Source organism: Coregonus lavaretus (genome assembly GCF_964263955.1).
Source record: "Coregonus lavaretus genome assembly, chromosome: 8".
Lineage (NCBI taxonomy): Eukaryota > Metazoa > Chordata > Actinopteri > Salmoniformes > Salmonidae > Coregonus > Coregonus lavaretus.
The window spans coordinates 45883873-45905317 of record NC_139995.1 but is presented as its reverse complement, the minus strand read 5'-3'; the positions used below and the strand labels follow the sequence as shown (position 1 = coordinate 45905317).

Below are 21445 nucleotides of genomic sequence, written 5' to 3'. Positions count from 1 at the left end.
TGCGAATAGAAAAGTAACACGTTTACGTGATTCCTCTTTGTGCCTGTCAGACAATCCTATCTGTTCTGCACAACATTTCTATGTTATTCTATGTCTAGCTATATGTATATTCTGTTATTTTGCACTCTCCTGAAAGGACCCCAGGGGTGGCCAACAGATTGAAGACTATGCTAGCACACCCCTTGGACTAGAAGTCTATTTGAAGTCATTATACTATGTACTTGTTCTTATGGCATGTTTATAACTAAAACCTCCTCCTCTGTTTGTCACCAGTGAATCTATGGGCATCCCTCTCTCCGTTCCCCTCCCTCTGTCCTCCTCTGAGCCCATCTACCACTTCCCGTCGGTGGCCATGCCCAGCCTCGCCCCCTCCTCTATGGGTACGGTCAGCTCCTCCACTCCCTCCTCCTCCATCTCTTCCTCGGTGCCCTCCTCCTCCACATCTCCCTTCGTCTCACTGGGAAGCGGTTATGACTGTGGGCCTGTGGCCCCTCACTCACGCCTGGCCTTCTCCCAGAGCAAAGAGGCCCCCGGACCAATCATGGTGAGTCAATGTTTGGGTTATCTATCTAACATTGAAGGCCATCGGGGTCATATTCATTAGGCACCAAACGGACTGAAACATGGAGGAACTACCTGAACTTGTCCAATAAGAAGCGGTTGTTTTTGTTTTCCGTTGCAAAACGTTTTTCTACATGCTCTAATGAACAAGACCCTCCCACACAGTGTCCTGGCTTGTGTAATAGTGAGACGCATCAGTTGTGTATGAAATAAATAAACATGATAAAATAATTTCCCACTGTTGGATAATAAAGATAAATTGACTTGAGTGAAGAATCCAAACTTGGTCGTTTGCTCGTCTCAACAGAACGGTCTGAACGGTGTGAGGACGTCTGCTATGGACAGTAAGTAACACATTTCATTCAATCATTCATTCATTCAGTGCTGCTACTTTTGTAGTTAAATTATATGGGATTGTTTCTCTCTCTCTCGCTCTCTCTCTCTCTCTCTTTTTCTCTCTCTTTTTCCAGCTTCATCAGCCTCCTCCACGCCAGAGTCTCCCTCTCCGAGCATCAGTACCAGCAGTGCTCCTGCCCCCTCTGCCCTCATGCCCTCCTCCATACCCCCCCAAAGCTCAGCACTTCCCAGTCTGCCACATGACATGCCCTCTGCCAGCCTGGCAACACAGAACAGGTAACACACACACCTACTCGCTCTTGCCTTGACGTCTTTGGATGTGTGCTTGTATTGACGTGAGTGAGAGGCAATTTATACATACAGAATTCAAGTTTGCCGCTATAGGCTAGAAATGCAGTAACCTTGAGATTAATAAACTTGATCATGAATATACAGTGGGGAAAAAAAGTATTTAGTCAGCCACCAATTGTGCAAGTTCTCCCACTTAAAAAGATGAGAGAGGCCTGTAATTTTCATCATATGTACATGTCAACTATGACAGACAAATTGAGAGAAAAAAATCCAGAAAATCACATTGTAGGATTTTTTATGAATTTATTTGCAAATTATGGTGGAAAATAAGTATTTGGTCACCTACAAACAAGCAAGATTTCTGGCTCTCACAGACCTGTAACTTCTTCTTTAAGAGGCTCCTCTGTCCTCCACTCGTTACCTGTATTAATGGCACCTGTTTGAACTTGTTATCAGTATAAAATACACTTGTCCACAACCTCAAACAGTCACACTCCAAACTCCACTATGGCCAAGACCAAAGAGCTGTCAAAGGACACCAGAAACAAAATTGTAGACCTGCACCAGGCTGGGAAGACTGAATCTGCAATAGGTAAGCAGCTTGGTTTGAAGAAATCAACTGTGGGAGCAATTATTAGGAAATGGAAGACATACAAGACCACTGATAATCTCCCTCGATCTGGGGCTCCACGCAAGATCTCACCCCGTGGGGTCAAAATGATCACAAGAACGGTGAGCAAAAATCCCAGAACCACACAGGGGGACCTAGTGAATGACCTGCAGAGAGCTGGGACCAAAGTAACAAAGCCTACCATCAGTAACACACTACGCCGCCAGGGACTCAAATCCTGCAGTGCCAGACGTGTCCCCCTGCTTAAGCCAGTACATGTCCAGGCCCGTCTGAAGTTTGCTAGAGTGCATTTGGATGATCCAGAAGAGGATTGGGAGAATATCATATGGTCAGATGAAACCAAAATAGAACTTTTTGGTAAAAACTCAACTCGTCGTGTTTGGAGGACAAAGAATGCTGAGTTGCATCCAAAGAACACCATACCTACTGTGAAGCATGGGGGTGGAAACATCATGCTTTGGGGCTGTTTTTCTGCAAAGGGACCAGGACGACTGATCCGTGTAAAGGAAAGAATGAATGGGGCCATGTATCGTGAGATTTTTGAGCGAAAACCTCCTTCCATCAGCAAGGGCATTGAAGATGAAACGTGGCTGGGTCTTTCAGCATGACAATGATCCCAAACACACCGCCCGGGCAACGAAGGAGTGGCTTCGTAAGAAGCATTTCAAGGTCCTGGAGTGGCCTAGCCAGTCTCCAGATCTCAACCCCATAGAAAATCTTTGGAGGGAGTTGAAAGTCCGTGTTGCCCAGCGACAGCCCCAAAACATCACTGCTCTAGAGGAGATCTGCATGGAGGAATGGGCCAAAATACCAGCAACAGTGTGTGAAAACCTTGTGAAGACTTACAGAAAACGTTTGACCTGTGTCACTGCCAACAAAGGGTATATAACAAAGTATTGAGAAACTTTTGTTATTGACCAAATACTTATTTTCCACCATAATTTGCAAATAAATTCATTAAAAATCCTACAATGTGATTTTCTGGATATTTTTTTCTCATTTTGTCTGTCATAGTTGACGTGTACCTATGATGAAAATTACAGGCCTCTCTCATCTTTTTAAGTGGGAGAACTTGCACAATTGGTGGCTGACTAAATACTTTTTTCCCCCCACTGTATCTAAAGATATCTAAATCAAGAGCAGAAGGCAAATGGTGTATAGATAAATTAATGAATGTCCTTTATACAGTGCATTCAAAGTATTCAGACCCCTTGACTTTTTCCACATTTTGTTACGTTACAGCCTTATTCTAAAAAAAAAATTCCTCTTTAAACTACACAAAATACCCCGTAATGACAAAGCAAAAACTGGTTTTTAGAAATTTTTGCAAATGTATAAAACATTCAAAACTGATATAACATTTACATAAGTATTCAGACCTTTTACTCAGTACTTTGTTGAAGCACCTTTGGCAGCGATTACAGCCTTGAGTCTTGTCGGGTATGACGCTACAAGCTTGGCACACCTGTATTTGGGGAGTTTCTCCTATTCTTCTCTGCAGATCCTCTCAAGCTCTGTCAGGTTGGATGGGGAGTTTCGCTGCACAGCTATTTTCAGGTCTCCAGAGATGTTTGATCGGGTTCATGTCTGGGCTCTGGTTGGGCCACTCAAGGACATTCAGAGACTTGTCCCAAAGCCACTGCGTGGTCTTGGCTGTGTGCTTAGGGTCGTTGTCCTGTTGGAAGGTGAACCTTCGCCCCAGTCTGAGATCCAGAGCGCTCTGGAGCAGATTTTCATCAAGGATCTCTCTGTACTTTGCTCCGTTCATCTTTCCCTCGATCTGGACTAGTCTCCCAGTCCCTGCCGCTGAAAAACATCCCCACAGCGTGATGCTGCCACCACCATGCTTCACCATAGGGATGGTTCCAGGTTTCCTCCAGACATGACACTTGGCATTCAGGCCAAAGAGTTCAATCTTATTTTTTATATTTATTTAATATTTAAAACATACAATATACTTGCAGTGAAGCCGCTCAACAACTACATCACATTAGTCATCTAACAGACTCACAGGAGCAATAAAAAATAAAATAAAAGAAAAATATATATAATAGAATTATTGTAAAATTGACTCTGTCCATGGGGTGTAGGTGGTGGGTATGGACCGGAAGTGGAGGCCTGGGCGTTGTTGTTCACTAATTTACTCCAAGTAGGGAAAGGATGGTGGGGTTGAAAAGTAATAAAGGGGAGTATATATATATATATATATATATATAAAAACATGGGGGATTGGAAGTGATGCAGACAATTACATTGATAGATTGTATCTTCTATCTGCAATATTAAGCTGATCCATTCCCCCCATTAAAAAAAAAAAAACAGACTCACAGAAGCAACCAGGGTCAACGCCCCACTCAAGGGCACTTCGACAGATCCTCCCACAAGGTCAAAAACAGGGACCCAAACCAGCGATCCATCAGCCACTGGCCCAAGCCACTGGCCCAAGCTCCCAACCGCCAGGCCACCAGCCCTCCAAGATCCCCCCCCCCACAGTTCCCCAAGAGCTGCCCCTCATTCATTCGAGTAATTGACTGACCCGGTCTCTCCAGATCTCCCAACGGTACTATTTCTAGGGTCAATTTTAGGTCAGTGTTATGCATTTTGAGCCATTCTTGAACCTGAGACCAGAAACAGGCTACCTGAGGGCTATACCAAAATAAATGGTCTCTTGATTCTGTATCCTCACAACAAAATCTGCAGAGCTTCGATGATTGTATGCCCCAAATATTCAACATTTTGTTGGTGGCAAGAATTCTATATAATAAGTTTAGCTGAAAAGCACGAAGTCTTGAATCTTGCGTCGTTTTATATATCAACTCATATCAATCAAATGTATTGATAAAGCCCTTTTTACATCAGCAGATGTCACAAAGTGCTATACAGAAACCCAGCCTAAAACCCTACACAGCAAGCAATGCAGATGTAGAAGCACGGTGGCTAGGAAAAACTCCCTAGAAAGGCAGAAATCTAGAGAGGAACCAGGCTCTGAGGGGTGGCCAGTCCCCTTCTGGCTGTGCCGGGTGGAGATTATATTAGTACATGGCCATTAAGGGAGACACTGTGGCCCCGTCCGACGGTACCCCCGGACAGGGCCCCGGACAGGGCCAACCAGGCAGGATATATCCCCACCCACTTTGCCAAAGCACAGCCCCCGCACCACCAGCGGGATATCAACAGACCACCAACCTACTACCCTGAGACAAGGCTGAGTAAAGCCCATGAAGATCTCCTCCACTGCACGAGCCCGAGGGGGCGACAAACCGGACAGGAAGATCACGTCAGTGACTCAACCCACTCAAGTGACGCACCCGTCCTAGGGATGGCATGGAAAGCACCAGTAAGCCAGTGACTCAGCCCCCGTAATATGGTCAGAGGCAGAGAATCCCAATGGAGACACGGGAACCGGCCAGACAGAGACAGCAAGGGCGGTTTGTCGCTCCAGTGCCTTTACGTTCACCTGCACACCCCTGGGCCAGACTACACTCAATCATAGGACTTACTGAAGAGATGAGTCTTCAGTAAAGGCTTAAAGATCGAGACAGAGTCTGCGTCTCTCACATGGATAGGCAGACCATTCCATAAAAATTGAGCTCTATAGGAGAAAGCCCTGCCTCCAGCTGTTTGCTTAGAAATTCTAGGGACAATAAGGAGGCCTGCGTCTTGTGACCGTAGCTTACGTGTAGGTATGTACGGCAGGACCAAATCGGAGAGATCGGTAGGAGCAAGCCCATGTAATGCTTTGTAGGTTAGCAGTAAAACCTTGAAATCAGTCCTAGCCTTAACAAAGGGCTAGCACTGGAGTAATATGATCCAATTTTTTGGTTCTAGTCAAGATTCTAGCAGCCGTGTTTAGCACTAACTGAAGTTTATTTAGTGCTTTATCCGGGTAGCCGGAGAGTAGAGCATTGCAGTAGTCTAATCTACACTGCTCAAAAAAATTAAGGGAACACTAAAATAACACATCCTAGATCTGAATGAATGAAATAATCTTATTAAATACTTTTTTCTTTACATAGTTGAATGTGCTGACAACAAAATCACACAAAAATTATCAATGGAAATCAAATTTATCAACCCATGGAGGTCTGGATTTGGAGTCACCCTCAAAATTTAAGTGGAAAACCACACTACAGGCTGATCCAACTTTGATGTAATGTCCTTAAAACAAGTCAAAATGAGGCTCAGTAGTGTGTGTGGCCTCCACGTGCCTGTATGACCTCCCTACAACGCCTGGGCATGCTCCTGATGAGGTGGCGGATGGTCTCCTGAGGGATCTCCTCCCAGACCTGGACTAAAGCATCCGCCAACTCCTGGACAGTCTGTGGTGCAACGTGGCGTGGTGGATGGAGCGAGACATGATGTCCCAGATGTGCTCAATTGGATTCAGGTCTGGGGAACGGGCGGGCCAGTCCATAGCATCAATGCCTTCCTCTTGCAGGAACTGCTGACACACTCCAGCCACATGAGGTCTAGCATTGTCTTGCATTAGGAGGAACCCAGGGCCAACCGCACCAGCATATGGTCTCACAAGGGGTCTGAGGATCTCATCTCGGTACCTAATGGCAGTCAGGCTAACTCTGGCGAGCACATGGAGGGCTGTGCGGCCCCCCAAATAAATGCCACCCCACACCATGACTGACCCACCGCCAAACCGGTCATGCTGGAGGTTGTTGCAGGCAGCAGAACGTTCTCCACGGCGTCTCCAGACTCTGTCACGTCTGTCACATGTGCTCAGTGTGAACCTGCTTTCATCTGTGAAGAGCACAGGGCGCCAGTGGCGAATTTGCCAATCTTGGTGTTCTCTGGCAAATGCCAAACGTCCTGCACGGTGTTGGGCTGTAAGCACAACCCCCACCTGTGGACGTCGGGCCCTCATACCACCCTCATGGAGTCTGTTTCTGACCGTTTGAGCAGACACATGCACATTTGTGGCCTGCTGGAGGTCATTTTGCAGGGCTCTGGCAGTGCTCCTCCTTGCACAAAGGCGGAGGTAGCTTTCCTGCTGCTGGGTTGTTGCCCTCCTACGGCCTCCTCCACGTCTCCTGATGTACTGGCCTGTCTCCTGGTAGCGCCTCCATGCTCTGGACACTACGCTGACAGACACAGCAAACCTTCTTGCCACAGCTCGCATTGATGTGCCATCCTGGATGAGCTGCACTACCTGAGCCACTTGTGTGGGTTGTAGACTCCGTCTCATGCTACCACTAGAGTGAAAGCAAGGAAGCATTGGAACTGAGAAGTGGTCTGTGGTCACCACCTGCAAAACCAGTCCTTTATTGGGGGTGTCTTGCTAATTGCCTATAATTTCCACCTGTTGTCTATTCCATTTGCACAACAGCATGTGAAATTTATTGTCAATCAGTGTTGCTTCCTAAGTGGACAGTTTGATTTCACAGAAGTGTGATTGACTTGGAGTTACATTGTGTTGTTTAAGTGTTCCCTTTATTTTTTTGAGCAGTGTAGAAGAGACAAAAGCATGGATTCGCTTTTCTGCATCATTTTTGGACAAAAACTTTTGCGATGTTACGAAGATGGGATCCCTGTACCATGGTACCATGGAATCGGTACATCAAAAATCTCTTCCGAACTATTTTGCAATCTGTATGGCACAGCTGTCAACATCCTGGTCCTCAAATGAAACTGGTATACTTTCCTATTTATGCTATTTTTATTCCTGTCTTGATCCTTTATATTGGGCAGACAGACCAGTTCCCTACCTCCTCCCACCGCCACCTGCCTCCTCCATTTTTGGGGTAATGCTGTAATCAATTGGTTGTAATCTTGGATTGAGCAGACCTTCCCATACAATTCTGATAACTCCATGAAAGACACAACTCTACCATTCAAATGTACAATATAATTTAAAAACAAAAATCTTTCCCATAAATACAGGTCTTTTATCAACCAGCACATTTGAGTTCAGCCATAATATTTGTTGTAATATTTGTTATATCTTTTCATGGGGAGGAAATTGTAGCCAGCTCTGCAATGCTTGTTTGAAAAAGAGATACTTTGAAAAAAATATCATTTTCAATTAATCGAAAATGAGACATGGCAATCTGCAAAAAGGCCATTTTAAAAACAATGGATGAGCTTTTCTTTGTAATCTACTTGAGAACCATTTAGGGTTCAAGTAAAACTTTTGAATAAGTAATGCTTTTAGAGAGGTTTAGTGCTTTTATATATAATAATCTCAACCCACCCAATTCATATTCATTATATAGATAGGCACGCTTTATCTTGTCTGGTTTAGCATTCCAGATAAAGCAAAATATTTTCTGCTCATATGATTTGAAAAACGAATCATCAGGAGTAGGCAGTGCCATAAGTGAGTAAACTGAGATATGTTTCTCATGGTCTGAGAGTCCTTTAGGTGCCTTTTGGCAAACTCCAAGCGGGCCGTAATGTGCCTTTTTACTGAGGAGTGGCTTCCGTCTGGCAACTCTACCATAAAGGCCTGATTGGTGGAGTGCTGCAGAGATAGTTATCCTTCTGGAAGGTTTTCCCATCTCCACAGAATAACTCTAGAGCTTTGTCAGAGTGACCATTGCGTTCTTGGTCACCTCCCTGACCAAGGCTCTTCTCCCCGATTGCTCAGTTTGGCCGGGCAGCCAGCTCTAGGAAGAGTCTTGGTGGTTCCAAACTTATTCCATTTAAGAATGATGGAGACCACTGTGTTCTTGGGGACCTTCAATGTTGCAGACATTGTTTGGTACCCTTCCCCAGAACTGTGCCTCCACACAATCCTGTCTCGGAGCTCTACGGACAATTCCTTCGACCGCATGGCTTGCTTTTTGCTCTGACATGCACTGTCAAATGTGGGACCTTTTATATAGACAGGTGTGTGCCTTTCCAAATTATGCCCAATCGATTGAATTTACCACAGGTGGACTCCTATCAAGTTGTAGAAACAACTCAAGGTTGATCAATGGAAACAGGATTCACCTAAGCTCAATTTCGAGTCTCATAGCAAAGGGTCTGAATACTTTAAATACATTTGCAACATTTTGTCTTTATGGAGGATTGTGTGTAGATTGAGATAAAAAAAAAAAAAAAAAAAAAAAAAAATCAATTTTAGAGTAAGGCTGTAACATAACAAAATGTGGAAAAAGTCAAGGGGTCTGAATACTTTCCGAATGCACTGTATCGATTTCTCTCTCTACATTTTAGCCATGGCAGCAGTAGTCATTCCTCAGCACTTGGCTCCAGCTCTCTCACTGTGAGTATGGCTTAACACACACTTGCACGCACGCACTTTTATTTTAGTTGTCTATGCCGAGTACAACCTCCTTGTTAACACTCTCTCTATCCCCCTCTGTGTAGTACACCAGTGTGGAGAGTAGTGTGAGCTCTCTGGCGCCCTCGTCTGGCGCCTACTCATCTGGTCATGCCATGGCCCAGTCGCTCCACCAGGCCCCGGCCCAGTCGCTCCACCAGGCCCCGGCACAGTCGCTCCACCAGGCCCCCGCCCAGTCGCTGCACCAGGTCAACAGCAGCATGGCTCACATCATGGGCACCATGAGCCACATGAACAGTATGGTCAGTAGCATGGGTGGCACCAGCGGGCTACACGCCAACCAAGCACTGGGGCTCAGCGCCAACGGAACCACAGCCCAATCGAACCTCTGCTCGGCCCCCAGGACCGCACCGCTGCTCTCCTCCTCAACTGGTACACACAAATATAATCATACGTACACACAGTTAACCAGAAACATAAAGCATACAAGTGAAACTGTAGTTGTCTAGATAGCAGGTGTGTCCTTGTGTTATCCAGGTAAAGCTCCTCCTAACCTGTCCCAGGGAGGGCCCCCACTACTGCCCAACCAGTACATCATGGGCCCAGGAGGCCTGCTGCCTGCCTACCCGGTAATGAGTGTGTGTGTGTGTGTGCGTGCGCGTTAGTGTTGCACGGTATACCGAAACTTCTGTACTTTATCGATACTAGAACATGAAAAACGGTTCGGTACTAGATTATTTTCAACTTTTGGTACTTGCGAATGAGCCACTTTTGAGAAGCAAGCGAGAGGAGAGAGAAAATGCAGACAGCATGTCTTCTAATGAAAACATCATACCTCCACACCCGTAACTTCTTGACAAAACTGGCTCCAGAACGAACTATGGAAATGCTTAGAGCATATGATGGCCAGTATTCAAAAGGTGTTACAAAGCAGTGCAGTGCAAGAGAGGTTTAGTTGCAAAACGACAAACTATTTTACACGACATTTGCATTGTAACGTTATTCTACAAGCAACTAAATTCCAATAATTTTAGTGACAATGACATCAATAAATATTTAGCATGACATTATAATGTAATTACAACCCAAAAGTAATGTGAAATGCACTCATAACTTAGCTATGATAGCAATATATTTAGACTACTTCACATTTGTCTGGGCTTGCTAGCAGTAGCCACTAGCCAGCCAGCAGCCCTGGCTGTGGACCATATGGCTGTGGACCATATTTGAGCTGTTCTTGCCATAATATGGACTTGGTCTTTTACCAAATAGGGCTATCTTCTGTATACCCCCCCTACCTTGTCACAACACAACTGATTGGCTCAAACACATTAAGAAGGAAAGAAATTCCACATATTAACTTTTGAGAAGGCACACCTGTTAATTGAAATGCATTCCAGGTGACTACCTCATGAAGCTGGTTGAGAGAATGCCAAGAGTGTGCAAAGCTGTCATCAAGGCAAAGGGTGGCTATTTTGAAGAATCTCAAATATAAAATATATTTTGATTTAACACTTTTTTTGGTTATTACATGATTCCATATGTGTTATTTCATAGTTTTGGTGTCTTCACTATTATTCTACAATGTAGAAAATAGTCAAAATAAAGAAAAACCCTGGAATGAGTAGGTGTGTCCAAACTTTTGACTGGGGGTGTGTGTGTGTGTGTATATACAGTGGGGAGAACAAGTATTTGATACACTGCCGATTTTGCAGGTTTTCCTACTTACAAAGCATTTAGAGGTCTGTAATTTTTATCATAGGTACACTTCAACTGTGAGAGACGGAATCTAAAACAAAAATCCAGAAAATCACATTGTATGATTTTTAAGTACCGTATTTTCCGCACTATAAGGCGCACTGGAGTATAAGCCGTAGCAGCTAAATTTAATGATGTGTACATATATAAGCCGCACCGGAGTATAAGCCGCAGCAGCTAAATTGAATGATGTGTACATATATAAGCCGCACCGGAGTATAAGCCGCAGCAGCTAAATTGAATGATGTGTACATATATAAGCCGCACTGGACTATAAGCCGCAGGTGTTTTAATGTTTAATTACCATATGTAAGGGTTCGTGCACAGAGGGGATTGTCGGGAAAGAGATGGCTGCTTGAGGAAGCTCCCATTTATTAACATTTCAACAAACAAGTTGCATATTTGCATAACGTATTCAAGTGTTACCATTTAGTGCAATAGTAGCTACCAGGGGCGGTGTGTTCAATAGGGCGATATGGGCGACGCACTGCCAAACGGGAAATTAATAATTTCTAATCAATTATATCACGGCAACAGTAGTTATCAGTGTTGTAATCTAGACGTCTGATCTGCCACAGTGCCACACTGCCACTAAATGTCCAATCAGGCTAAAGTCGTGCTTCAAATGCCCCCCCCCCCCTTTTGGGGCGATTTCAGTCAGGTTGAAAATCGCCCAGAAGTCTGTCATAGACTCCCATGTAAAATCTATTTTTTTCAAATTTCAGAGCTTTCAATACAATCTCTATGGGTTTCTGAGGGCTTGCACTTACGCGCTTTCGTCATACGTAACGTAACCATGAACGTAACTAAGAAAAGAGCGGGTAGCAGCATCAATCAATTCACGTACTACTATCAAGATGGCTATAGCGTTCAGTGCAACTCGATTGTCTCTTTGAAAGAAGTTCACATCAAAGAGACAACCACAAAGTGCAGGAGCGCTTTTTTGAGTTCCTTCCCATCTCGGAATCAACCTCAGTCTCAATCGCCAGTGTGCTTTTGGAGAGACTGAACGGTCTTTTTGCCGACGACGTGAAAGTCAAACTCATTGCGCAAGCTTACGATGGAGCCAGTGTGATGAGGCGAGAGAAGGCAAAAGGTGCGTGAGCATTTCAAGAAAGGCCATTACGTGCATTGCTATGCGCATCAGCTGAATTTGATCATGCAGCAAGCTAAAAAGTAACTAGTAAACTAGTCCTCAGCATGCCTGATTTCAATGAGAAAGTCATTGACCGCTTTGCTGCATTGAAAGAGAGAAGAGAACAGTTTCAGTACAAGTAATGTAGCCTCTCTCTCTCTTTGTCCCTCCCTGTCTGTCTCTTTAACACACACACGCCCAAATCAGTTCACAGTTGATGTTGTTTAAAATAGTTATTTTTAATTTAAAAAAAAGTAAACAATTTTTTTACGAATCTATACAATTGTCCAGAATATGGTTGTTCATATTTACAAAGCCATACAGATAGCTGTGTTTACCTTTTCTAGAAATTATTTTCAAATTCTGTTTTCAGGCAAAATGTCTATCACTGTTCATTTTCACAAATCTATACAAGAGGGCAGAATATGGAAGTCTATAAAAATTTCTTATTACCAATAACTTGCATCAATGTTTTCAGTAGCCTCTATCAAAAGCTCCTGCTTGCTCAGGTGCACATATTTCCAATTCAACCATGAGGCCTTTTTGAAGCAAGTAATGTGTATATCAGTATTGACTTATATGCTGCCCCTGTCTTCATGTTGTTGCTGGACATATCTTTTTTAAAATGTGTGTAGGTCACCTAAATCATCAGAAAAATTGCCCCCCCCCCCGAGAATTTTTTCAGGAGCCGCCACTGGTAGCTACAGAACATATACTGTGCTGTGTAAACTACTGTATCACATAGCGTTTCAGACACACAAACTTTTCAACTTTCAAACTTAAACGGTGCGCTCCCAGCGCACATACCGGCAGTGATCTACAGCAGTGGTTTTCAACCAGTGGTCCTTGAGGGAGTGCTAGGGGTTCCCCAGCAAAATTAGTTAATAGCGTCACAATCATTTAACCACTTAACTTTGGTTATTTTTGAAAAACCTTGAAAAAGTGTGCACATCTTTGAATATTTATCTACATTAAAGTGCAAAATAAAGTGCCTGTAACACGACAGTAAGCGCGTAAGCCTAAAGTTGCAGCAACACGGCTGCTTAAAATATACGGTAATCAGCCTACCAGAAAAGTCATTAATCCTCGTCTTCATCTTTTAGGCTAAGGTGCAGTACACGGCTGTAACCAGAAAAGTCAAGTCATTAATCCTCATCTCCGTCTTCTTCCTGCGTACTAAAACCACCAAAGTCCTCATCTTCAGTGTCGGAAACGAACAGGCTCAGGGTGGCTTCGTCAGCCACTCTCCTCTCTCCTTCGTTGTCGCTCTCAAAACCAACGAACTCCTCTTCGTCACTGTCGGAATCGAACAGCCTCTGAAGGGCCTCAGCTGTGGCGGCGTCCTCCTCTTCATCACGCAGCAGTCCAGCCTTTCGGAACCCGTTAATGATCGTGGATGTTTTGACACTCCTCCACGCTATCAGGATCCACTCGCAAACTTGAGCGAAAGTTGCTTTTCGCATGCGACCAGTTTTGGTGAATGATTTATCGCCGCTAGTCATCCACGCCTCCCATTGAACGTGTAGTGCCACTTTGAACGCACGATTGACACTGATGTCGAGTGGCTGCAGATGCTTCGTTGTGCCCCCAGGAATCACAGCTGGAATCTAGTTTGTGCTCTTGATGGCTGCTTTCACATAATCCGTTATATGGGCCCTCATGCTGTCCAAAACGAGCAAAGCTTTTTTTTGGCGAAAGAATCCTCCAGGGCGCTTGACGTAGCACTCATTCAGCCACTCATTCATTACGCTTTCCATCATCCACCCTTTCTTGTTGACTTTAAAGGAGATGCCGTTCAGGATCTTTTCTTTTGGCATTGTAATCCGCTTAAAAATCACCATTGGCGGAAGCTTTAATCCAGATGCTGTGCAGCCAAGAACACAAGTGAAATTCGTTCTCTCATGGCCAGTGGTTCTCAACGTGATGGACGATTCACCTTTCTTGTTAACAGTCCTAGTGAGAGGCAGGTCAAACGTCAAAGGCACTTCATCCATATTTATGATCTGGTCCGGTCCGATGGAATATTCCTCTATCTTTCTTTGTGTGAATTCGCCGAAGTTTGTTATTTTTTCCTGGTAGTCGGGAGGGAGTTGCTGACACACAGTCGTCCGCGCCCTGATGGACAGTCCCTTTCGTCTCATAAATCTGAAACACCAGGATGGTCCACCTCTAAAATTTTCAATTTTCATTTCGGTGGCGACTGTTTCAGCTTTCAGTCGGATCTGCACGGTGGAAACACCTCGGCCGTCTGCTCTCTGTGTGTTCACCCAATCTTCAAGAAAGTCTTCAAGTTCGGGCCATCTGCTTTTATTACCTCTGAAAGCTTTTTTTGACTTTTTGCATTGAGACAGTTCTTCCCGCTGGCGTCTCCAACGTCTCACCATTGACTCATTGATGCCAAGGCTACGTGCTGCAGCTCTATTTCCTTCTTTTACAGCCAGATTGACTGCCTTTAACTTAAAAGCTGCATCATATGTATTTCTACGTTTGTTTTCCATAATGAGGGTTTGTGCATGAAAACTTCCTTTGCACAAACTGTCTCGCTCTCATAATGTCGGTCTTGCTCTCGTTCTGTCTCTCGTACCACTCTCGGTTCCACTTTTACTTTTGCGCGCTACCTGTCTCACTCTTTTCCGGCCTCCAGCTTTTCCTGCTGGAGCCCGCCGCTTAAAGGTGGGGGGCGTAGACCGGTCATAGAGCCCATAGAGTTAAAGTTGGTGGACTGTAACCTGTAAAATCCATAGATTTAGGAGGTCTTCTAGTGGCCGTTAGCTGTAAAAAATCCATAGATTAGCCGCACCGTTATATAAGCCGCAGGGTCGAAAAATGGGAAAAAAGGCGCGGCTTATAGTCAGAAAATTACGGTAATTAATTTGCATTTTATTGCATGACATAAGTATTTGATCACCTACCAACCAGTAAGAATTCCAGCTCTCACAGACCAGTTAGTTTTTCTTTAAGAAGCCCTCCTGTTCTCCACTCATTACCTGTATTAACTGCACCTGTTTGAACTCGTTACCTGTATAAAAGACACACAATCAATCCACACACTCAATCAAACAGACTCCAACCTCTCCACAATGGCCAAGACCAGAGAGCTGTATAAGGACATCAGGGATAAAATTGTAGACCTGCACAAGGCTGGGATGGGCTACAGGACAATAGGCAAGCAGCTTGGTGAGAAGGCAACAACTGTTTGCGCAATTATTAGAAAATGGAAGAAGTTCAAGATGACGGTCAATCACCCTCGGTCTGGGGCTCCATGCAAGATCTCACCTTGTGGGGCATCAATGATCATGAGGAAGGTGAGGGATCAGCCCAAAACTACACGGCAGGACCTGGTCAATGACCTGAAGAGAGCTGGGACCACAGTCTCAAAGAAAACCATTAGTAACACACTACGCCGTCATGGATTAAAATCCTGCAGCGCACGCAAGGTCCCCCTGCTCAAGCCAGCGCATGTCCAGGCTCGTCTGAAGTTTGCCAATGACCATCTGGATGATCCAGAGGAGGAATGGGAGAAGGTCATGTGGTCTGATGAGACAAAAATAGAGCTTTTTGGTCTAAACTCCACTCGCCGTGTTTGGAGGAAGAAGAAGGATGAGTACAACCCCAAGAACACCATCCCAACCGTGAAGAATGGAGGTGGAAACATCATTCTTTGGGGATGCTTTTCTGGAAAGGGGGCAGGACGACTGCACCGTATTGAGGGGAGGATGGATGGGGCCATGTATCGCGAGATCTTGGCCAACAACCTCCTTCCCTCAGTAAGAGCATTGAAGATGGGTTGTGGCTGGGTCTTCCAGCATGACAACAACCCGAAACACACAGCCAGGGCAACTAAGGAGTGGCTCCGTAAGAAGCATCTCAAGGTCCTGGAGTGGCCTAGCCAGTCTCCAGACCTGAACCCAATAGAACATCTTTGGAGGGAGCTGAAAGTCCGTATTGCCCAGCGACAGCCCCGAAACCTGAAGGATCTGGAGAAGGTCTGTATGGAGGAGTGGGCCAAAATCCCTGCTGCAGTGTGTGCAAACCTGGTCAAGACCTACAGGAAACGTATGATCTCTGTAATTGCAAACAAAGGTTTCTGTACCAAATATTAAGTTCTGCTTTTCTGATGTATCAAATACTTATGTCATGCAATAAAATGCAAATTAATTACTTAATAACGTAACAAAATGTTGGAAAAGCAAAGGGGTCTGAATACTTTCCGAATGCAGTGTACGTCTAGCTGTTTTTTCTATGCATCGGCAGGTTTGAATTTCAGCCTCGGTTAAACTCAAGGGGGAGGTGTGTGTGTGTCTGTTAACAGCTGGTGCGCAATCTCTAATATTAAGGAAGTCTCGGTTCTGCTCGCCTAAGTAAGAATACCTCATGATTAAGCATAGACTATACTATTTACTAATATATTGTTCATTGCTGTCTATTTACCACCACCAACTGATGCTGGTACTAAGACCGCACTCAACGAGCTGTATAGGGCCATAAGCAAACAAGAAAATGCTCATCCAGAGGCATCGCTCCTAGTGGCCGTTGATTTTAATGCAGGAAACTGAAATCAGTTTTACCTCATTTCTACCAGCAATGTCACCTGTGCAACTAAAGGAGACAACTCTAGATCACCTTTACTCCACACACAGAAATGCATACAAAGCTCTTCATTTGGCAAATCTTACGACAACTCTATCCTCCTGATTCCTGCAAGCAAAAACTCGAATGACACGCTCAATGCGGAAGTGGTCCGATGAAGCGGATGCTAAGCTACATGACTGTTTCGTTAGTACAGACTAGAATATGTTCTGGGATTCATCCGGAATTCATCCAGTTTACCACATCAGTCACCGGCTTCATTAATAAGTACATTGACGACGTCATCCCCACAGTGACCGTACGTACGTACATATCCCAACCAGAAGGCATGGATTACAGGAAACATCCGCACTGAGCTAAAGGCTAGAGCTGCCACTTTCAAGGAGTGGGACACTAATCCGGACACTTATAAGAAATCCTGCTACGTCCTCCGAGCCATAAACAGGCAAAGCCTCAATACAGGACTAAGATCGAATCCTACTACGCCGGCTCTTACGCTCGTCAGATGTGGCAGGGCTTGCAAACTATCACGGATTACAAAGGGAAACCGAGCTGCCCAGTGACGCAAGCCTACCAGACAAGCTAAATGCCTTCTATGATCGCTTCGAGGCAAACACTGAATCATGCATGAGAGCACCAGCTGTTCTGGACGACTGTGTGATCGCACTCTCTGTAGCCGATGTGAGTAAAACCTTTTAAACAGGTTAACTCTCATTTAAGACTGCTTTCTTGAGTCTCTTTGCATTTCCAATGTCTCCATCACGTGATTCTCTGCCGCAGGGCCAGACGGATTACCAGGGCGCATACTTGGAGCAATTCTGATATTGTGACAACACTAGTGTGCGTGCGTGCATTTGTGTGCAACTGTCTCTCCTGTCCCATCAACTACTTTCAAAGCCTCTATCTTTTATCTGGATTTATGATTTCTCCAATTGACTGTACTTGCCCTGTGTATTCCACAGCAGATCTATGGCTATGAGGACCTCCACATGCTACAGTCCAGACTGCCTATGGTGAGTCTCAACCCTTTACCCTTCACTAATCAATGGGAGTGTTTGTGAAAAGACACAACAGGCAGTAGGATGTCCTTTCTGATTCTGTCTCTCTGTGTAAAGCCCTCTTTGCAGGATTATTACGGAATCACATTCCCTGGCCCCACAGCACTCTCTGGCAGAGATGGGAACCTCGCCAATAACCCCTACTCAGGTAAGCAACTCTGTCAGTGCTACTGTCAAACCCTGTTGGTCAACTTATTGGAATCAGCCTATTGAAATGTTCCAGAGAAACAAGGTCCTGAAATTTTTTTTTCGTTTTAAAATAATTCCAAGACTAATAGCGGCCGGTGCAATCACAGACCCCTAGCGGACACCTCCATGTCTCCCGCTTACGCCAACTTCTGCCCCCCCCCCCTTCTGCAGGTGAAGTCACAAAGTTTGGCAGGGGTGACTCCACCTCCCCTGCACCCCCCAGCAGCTTGTCAGCCCAACAGCAGCCCCAACAAGGCCAGCCCCAGGCCCAGACTCAACCCCCCCAGCCTCAAGGCCAGCCCCAGCCTCAGGGCCACCACAGCAGCCAGCAGCAGCAGGCCTTCCTCCCGCCGGGCTACAGCTACACGGGCCTGCCCTACTATCCCGGGATGCCTGGTGCTGCCTTCCAGTACGGCCACACCATGTTCATGCCCCAGGGACAAGGGCCAGCCAAGCAGCATGGTGTGGGTCTGGGCAACCCCTCAGCAAGCCCCTTCCAGCAGCAGCCCAGCGGCTACGGCCAGCACACTTTCAGCTCAGGTCGGTTACAGTGAGGGAGCGAGCGAGACGCACACAAACACCAACAATCTAGTCGACCTCTGAGGAAAGGACAGAGTTGATGTCAGTATGTTGTTGTGGTGTTCTCAGGGTATGAGGACCTGACCCAGGGCCAAGCAGGAGTGGACTACAGCAAAGGCTACAGCAACTCCTCCCAGAGCCAGGCCAAATCTGCTGCTACAGGTGCTGGTAAAGGTACATCACCCACCCATCACTTCACTGTCATGTTACCTACCATCTGTCCCCCTATTGTTACCATGCTTGAACTATTTTATCTCTTGAATTGTCCACGTTTCTGTCTTCTTTTTAATTATTGAAAAAGATAACAGGTTCTCAACTAATTTGCCTGGTTAAATGAAGGTTAAATAAATACATAATATTGTCAGTAACTTGTCATTTCAATAACATCTGATACATTATCTTTAAAGTATAGCGTCATAAGCTGTCCTGGCATGATTTAAGAGGCATTATAAACTAGGTGGTTTGAGCCCTGATTGGTTGAAAGCTGTGGTATATCAGTCCGTGTACCACGGGTATGACCCAAAAAATTGTTTTACTGTTCTAATTAAGTTGGTAACCAGCTTATAATAGCAATAAGGCACGTGGGGGGGGGGCTGTATCATGCATAAGAAGAGCCCTTAGCCATGGTATATTGGTCATATACCACACCCCCTCAGGCCTTATTGCTTAATTAAGTAATTAATTTGACTGTGATATGAATGTTTGTTTTCAACTACAGTATTGTATATTTTGTCGTACGCTAGGCGGCATCTCTGTGACATCAGGCAACACCGGGATCCCAGAAATCAGTGGCAGTGTTTACAACAAGACCCAGGTGAGATCTTCGATGTAGCCATGTTTGTATTTCTAATTTTGTTTAGTTCATTACGATACCCGTTAGTCCACCAGATCTTATTTTCCTAGGATCATACACCAACACATAATAATCTCTTGTCAATTAGGATTTAAATTCAAGTCCTTGCCAGAGCTTAACAGTGATGGTATTTGTTTCTCCATGGTTGTTTTCCACCAGAGAAACCTAATCGCTGAACCTGACTTTGCTCTCCTTCTGTCTCTCTCCAGTCCTTTGATAAGCAAGGTTTCCATGCGGGGACTCCCCCTCCCTTCAACCTGCCCTCAGCTCTGGGGGGTCCTGGAGGGGCCCCGGGGGGCTATGCTCCTGCCCCCTTCCTCCACATCCTGCAGCCTGCCCACCAGCAACCCCACTCCCAGATGCTGCACCATCACCTGGCTCAGGACGGACAGGTAACACACACACTCCTCTCAAACACTCACCTGCCTGTAGTGTACAAGGTAGTGTATAAACTTACTTTAACATGCCACACAACGGCACTGGTTAGATCAGGGGTGGACAATCCTACTGTGCTGGTGCGGTTGCAGGCCTGCACCCACACAAGCCATCACATAGCCCACCTCTGGTTTATATTCCCATTACGTCTTTGTTGTGTATCAGTGTGGTACTTTACTGGTCTCCTCCGTATGCAGGGCGGTCCTAGCCAGCGAGGCCAGTCTAGCAGCATGCAGCAGAAGAGCCAGGTGAACAAGTCCAGCTACGGCAGCTCCCCATACTGGGGCAACTGACAGGGCTGTGTGTGTCTGAGTGTGTACACGTACTGCATCGTGCCCACCTATCTTGACTGATCAGACCATAGAAGGACAAACCATTTTACAGCCCCAAGCTAAAACACACTACCACCCCCCCCCCCCTACTCAATATTCCCCTTTTCAAATTTATGGCTGTTGTATGTAAAATATATTTATGTATGTATTTATACAGTATATATGTATTGGTAGGAAATGAAATGTGATTTTCTGCATTTGTTTTATTTTTTCGAAGGATGTTTTGTTTTATTTCAAAATGTCAGGAAGATGAGTGCATCAAAGATCATGAGAAGTAATTATGAAGTTGGTGAATATACTTGAACCAGAACAAGCATCATGTGGCGTCGACGATTTTTGTATGCATACATGACCCTGATGTACGTTACTGCTAAGCATCATTTTTCATGGTGAAGCCTTTTTTTTAAAGCTGTCTTTTTGTTTTGTAACTTGTCTCTCCCATCTGAACTCTTTTCTATTGAGGGTGACATAAGTTGATAGCTTGAGTTTTATTTTTACCCCCTATATCCCACCATTTGATTCCCACCTTAAGTTGGCTGACGTGTGACAGCCAGGCATTGGATTTGATGTCAATAACATTGGTTTAATCTTCATTGTCCAACAAATAAAAGTTCTGAACAGTTATGAATTATAAACTTTTTGCTCTCTAGAACCACACATTTTATTGGATTATTATACAAAACATTGCAGGTCCACATGATACCGTACTGTAAACCAGTCAATCATAGCATATTCTTGAAATGCAACATGTACTCAACCATTGGTTTAGTCACTCACAGGGTGAAATAAACTCCTTCCCCACTTTGAAACTAAGATAAAGGTTTGATCTTTGGAGGCTTGTTTACATGTAGTCACAACATGCCTTGTACTTTGTTTGGATATTCAAAGTTCCCTTCAGGAATTGTCTACTCCGCAACCATCAAGGATAAGCAAGCAGGGACTTGATTTGCTTAATTCAATGAACATCGTCTGCCCATACCATAACCCCACCATGGGGCACTGTTCACAACGTTGACATCCGGAAACCGCTTGTCTGCCCGAAACCAGAATTAATCCGTGAAGAGCACATGGAAGGTGTGCATTTTCCCACTTTAGTCAATTATGACGCTGAACTGCAGTCCGGTCAAGACCCCCGTGAGGATGAGAACGCAAATTAGCTTTACTGAGACGGTTTTAACAGTTTCTGTAGAAATTATTCGGTTGCGCAAACCCAGTTTCATCAGCTGTCCGGGTAGCTGGTCTCACAATCGTGGAGGTCCTGGGCTGGCGTGGATACACGTGGTCTGCAGAGGAGGCCAGTTGGACATACTGCCAAATTCTCGAAAATGTCAAGAGGTGGCTTATGGTAGAGAAATGAACATTAAATTCTCTGGGGGACATTCCTGCAGTCAGCATGCCAATTGCACACTCCCTCAAAACTTGACATTGTGTTGTGACAC

At 45.1% G+C, this 21445-nt stretch overlaps 1 protein-coding gene across 2 annotated transcripts in view; it reads left to right on the top strand.

Moving 5' to 3' along the window:
• Window positions 1-20897, top strand: part of LOC311134314 (ubiquitin-associated protein 2-like) — a 32305-nt gene extending 11408 nt beyond the window's left edge. For both annotated transcript variants that reach the window (XM_084167955.1, XM_084167954.1), the window contains exons 15-27: window positions 274-544; window positions 869-905; window positions 1032-1194; window positions 9011-9059; window positions 9164-9509; window positions 9615-9706; window positions 17523-17573; window positions 17676-17766; window positions 17979-18347; window positions 18456-18560; window positions 19130-19200; window positions 19449-19631; window positions 19872-20897. In XM_084167955.1, the coding sequence (XP_084024081.1) occupies window positions 274-544; window positions 869-905; window positions 1032-1194; window positions 9011-9059; window positions 9164-9509; window positions 9615-9706; window positions 17523-17573; window positions 17676-17766; window positions 17979-18347; window positions 18456-18560; window positions 19130-19200; window positions 19449-19631; window positions 19872-19967 (1924 nt within the window). In that variant the 3' untranslated portion in view covers window positions 19968-20897. The remainder of the gene's footprint in view (window positions 1-273; window positions 545-868; window positions 906-1031; window positions 1195-9010; window positions 9060-9163; window positions 9510-9614; window positions 9707-17522; window positions 17574-17675; window positions 17767-17978; window positions 18348-18455; window positions 18561-19129; window positions 19201-19448; window positions 19632-19871) is intronic.
• The last annotated feature ends 548 nt before the right edge of the window (window positions 20898-21445 follow it).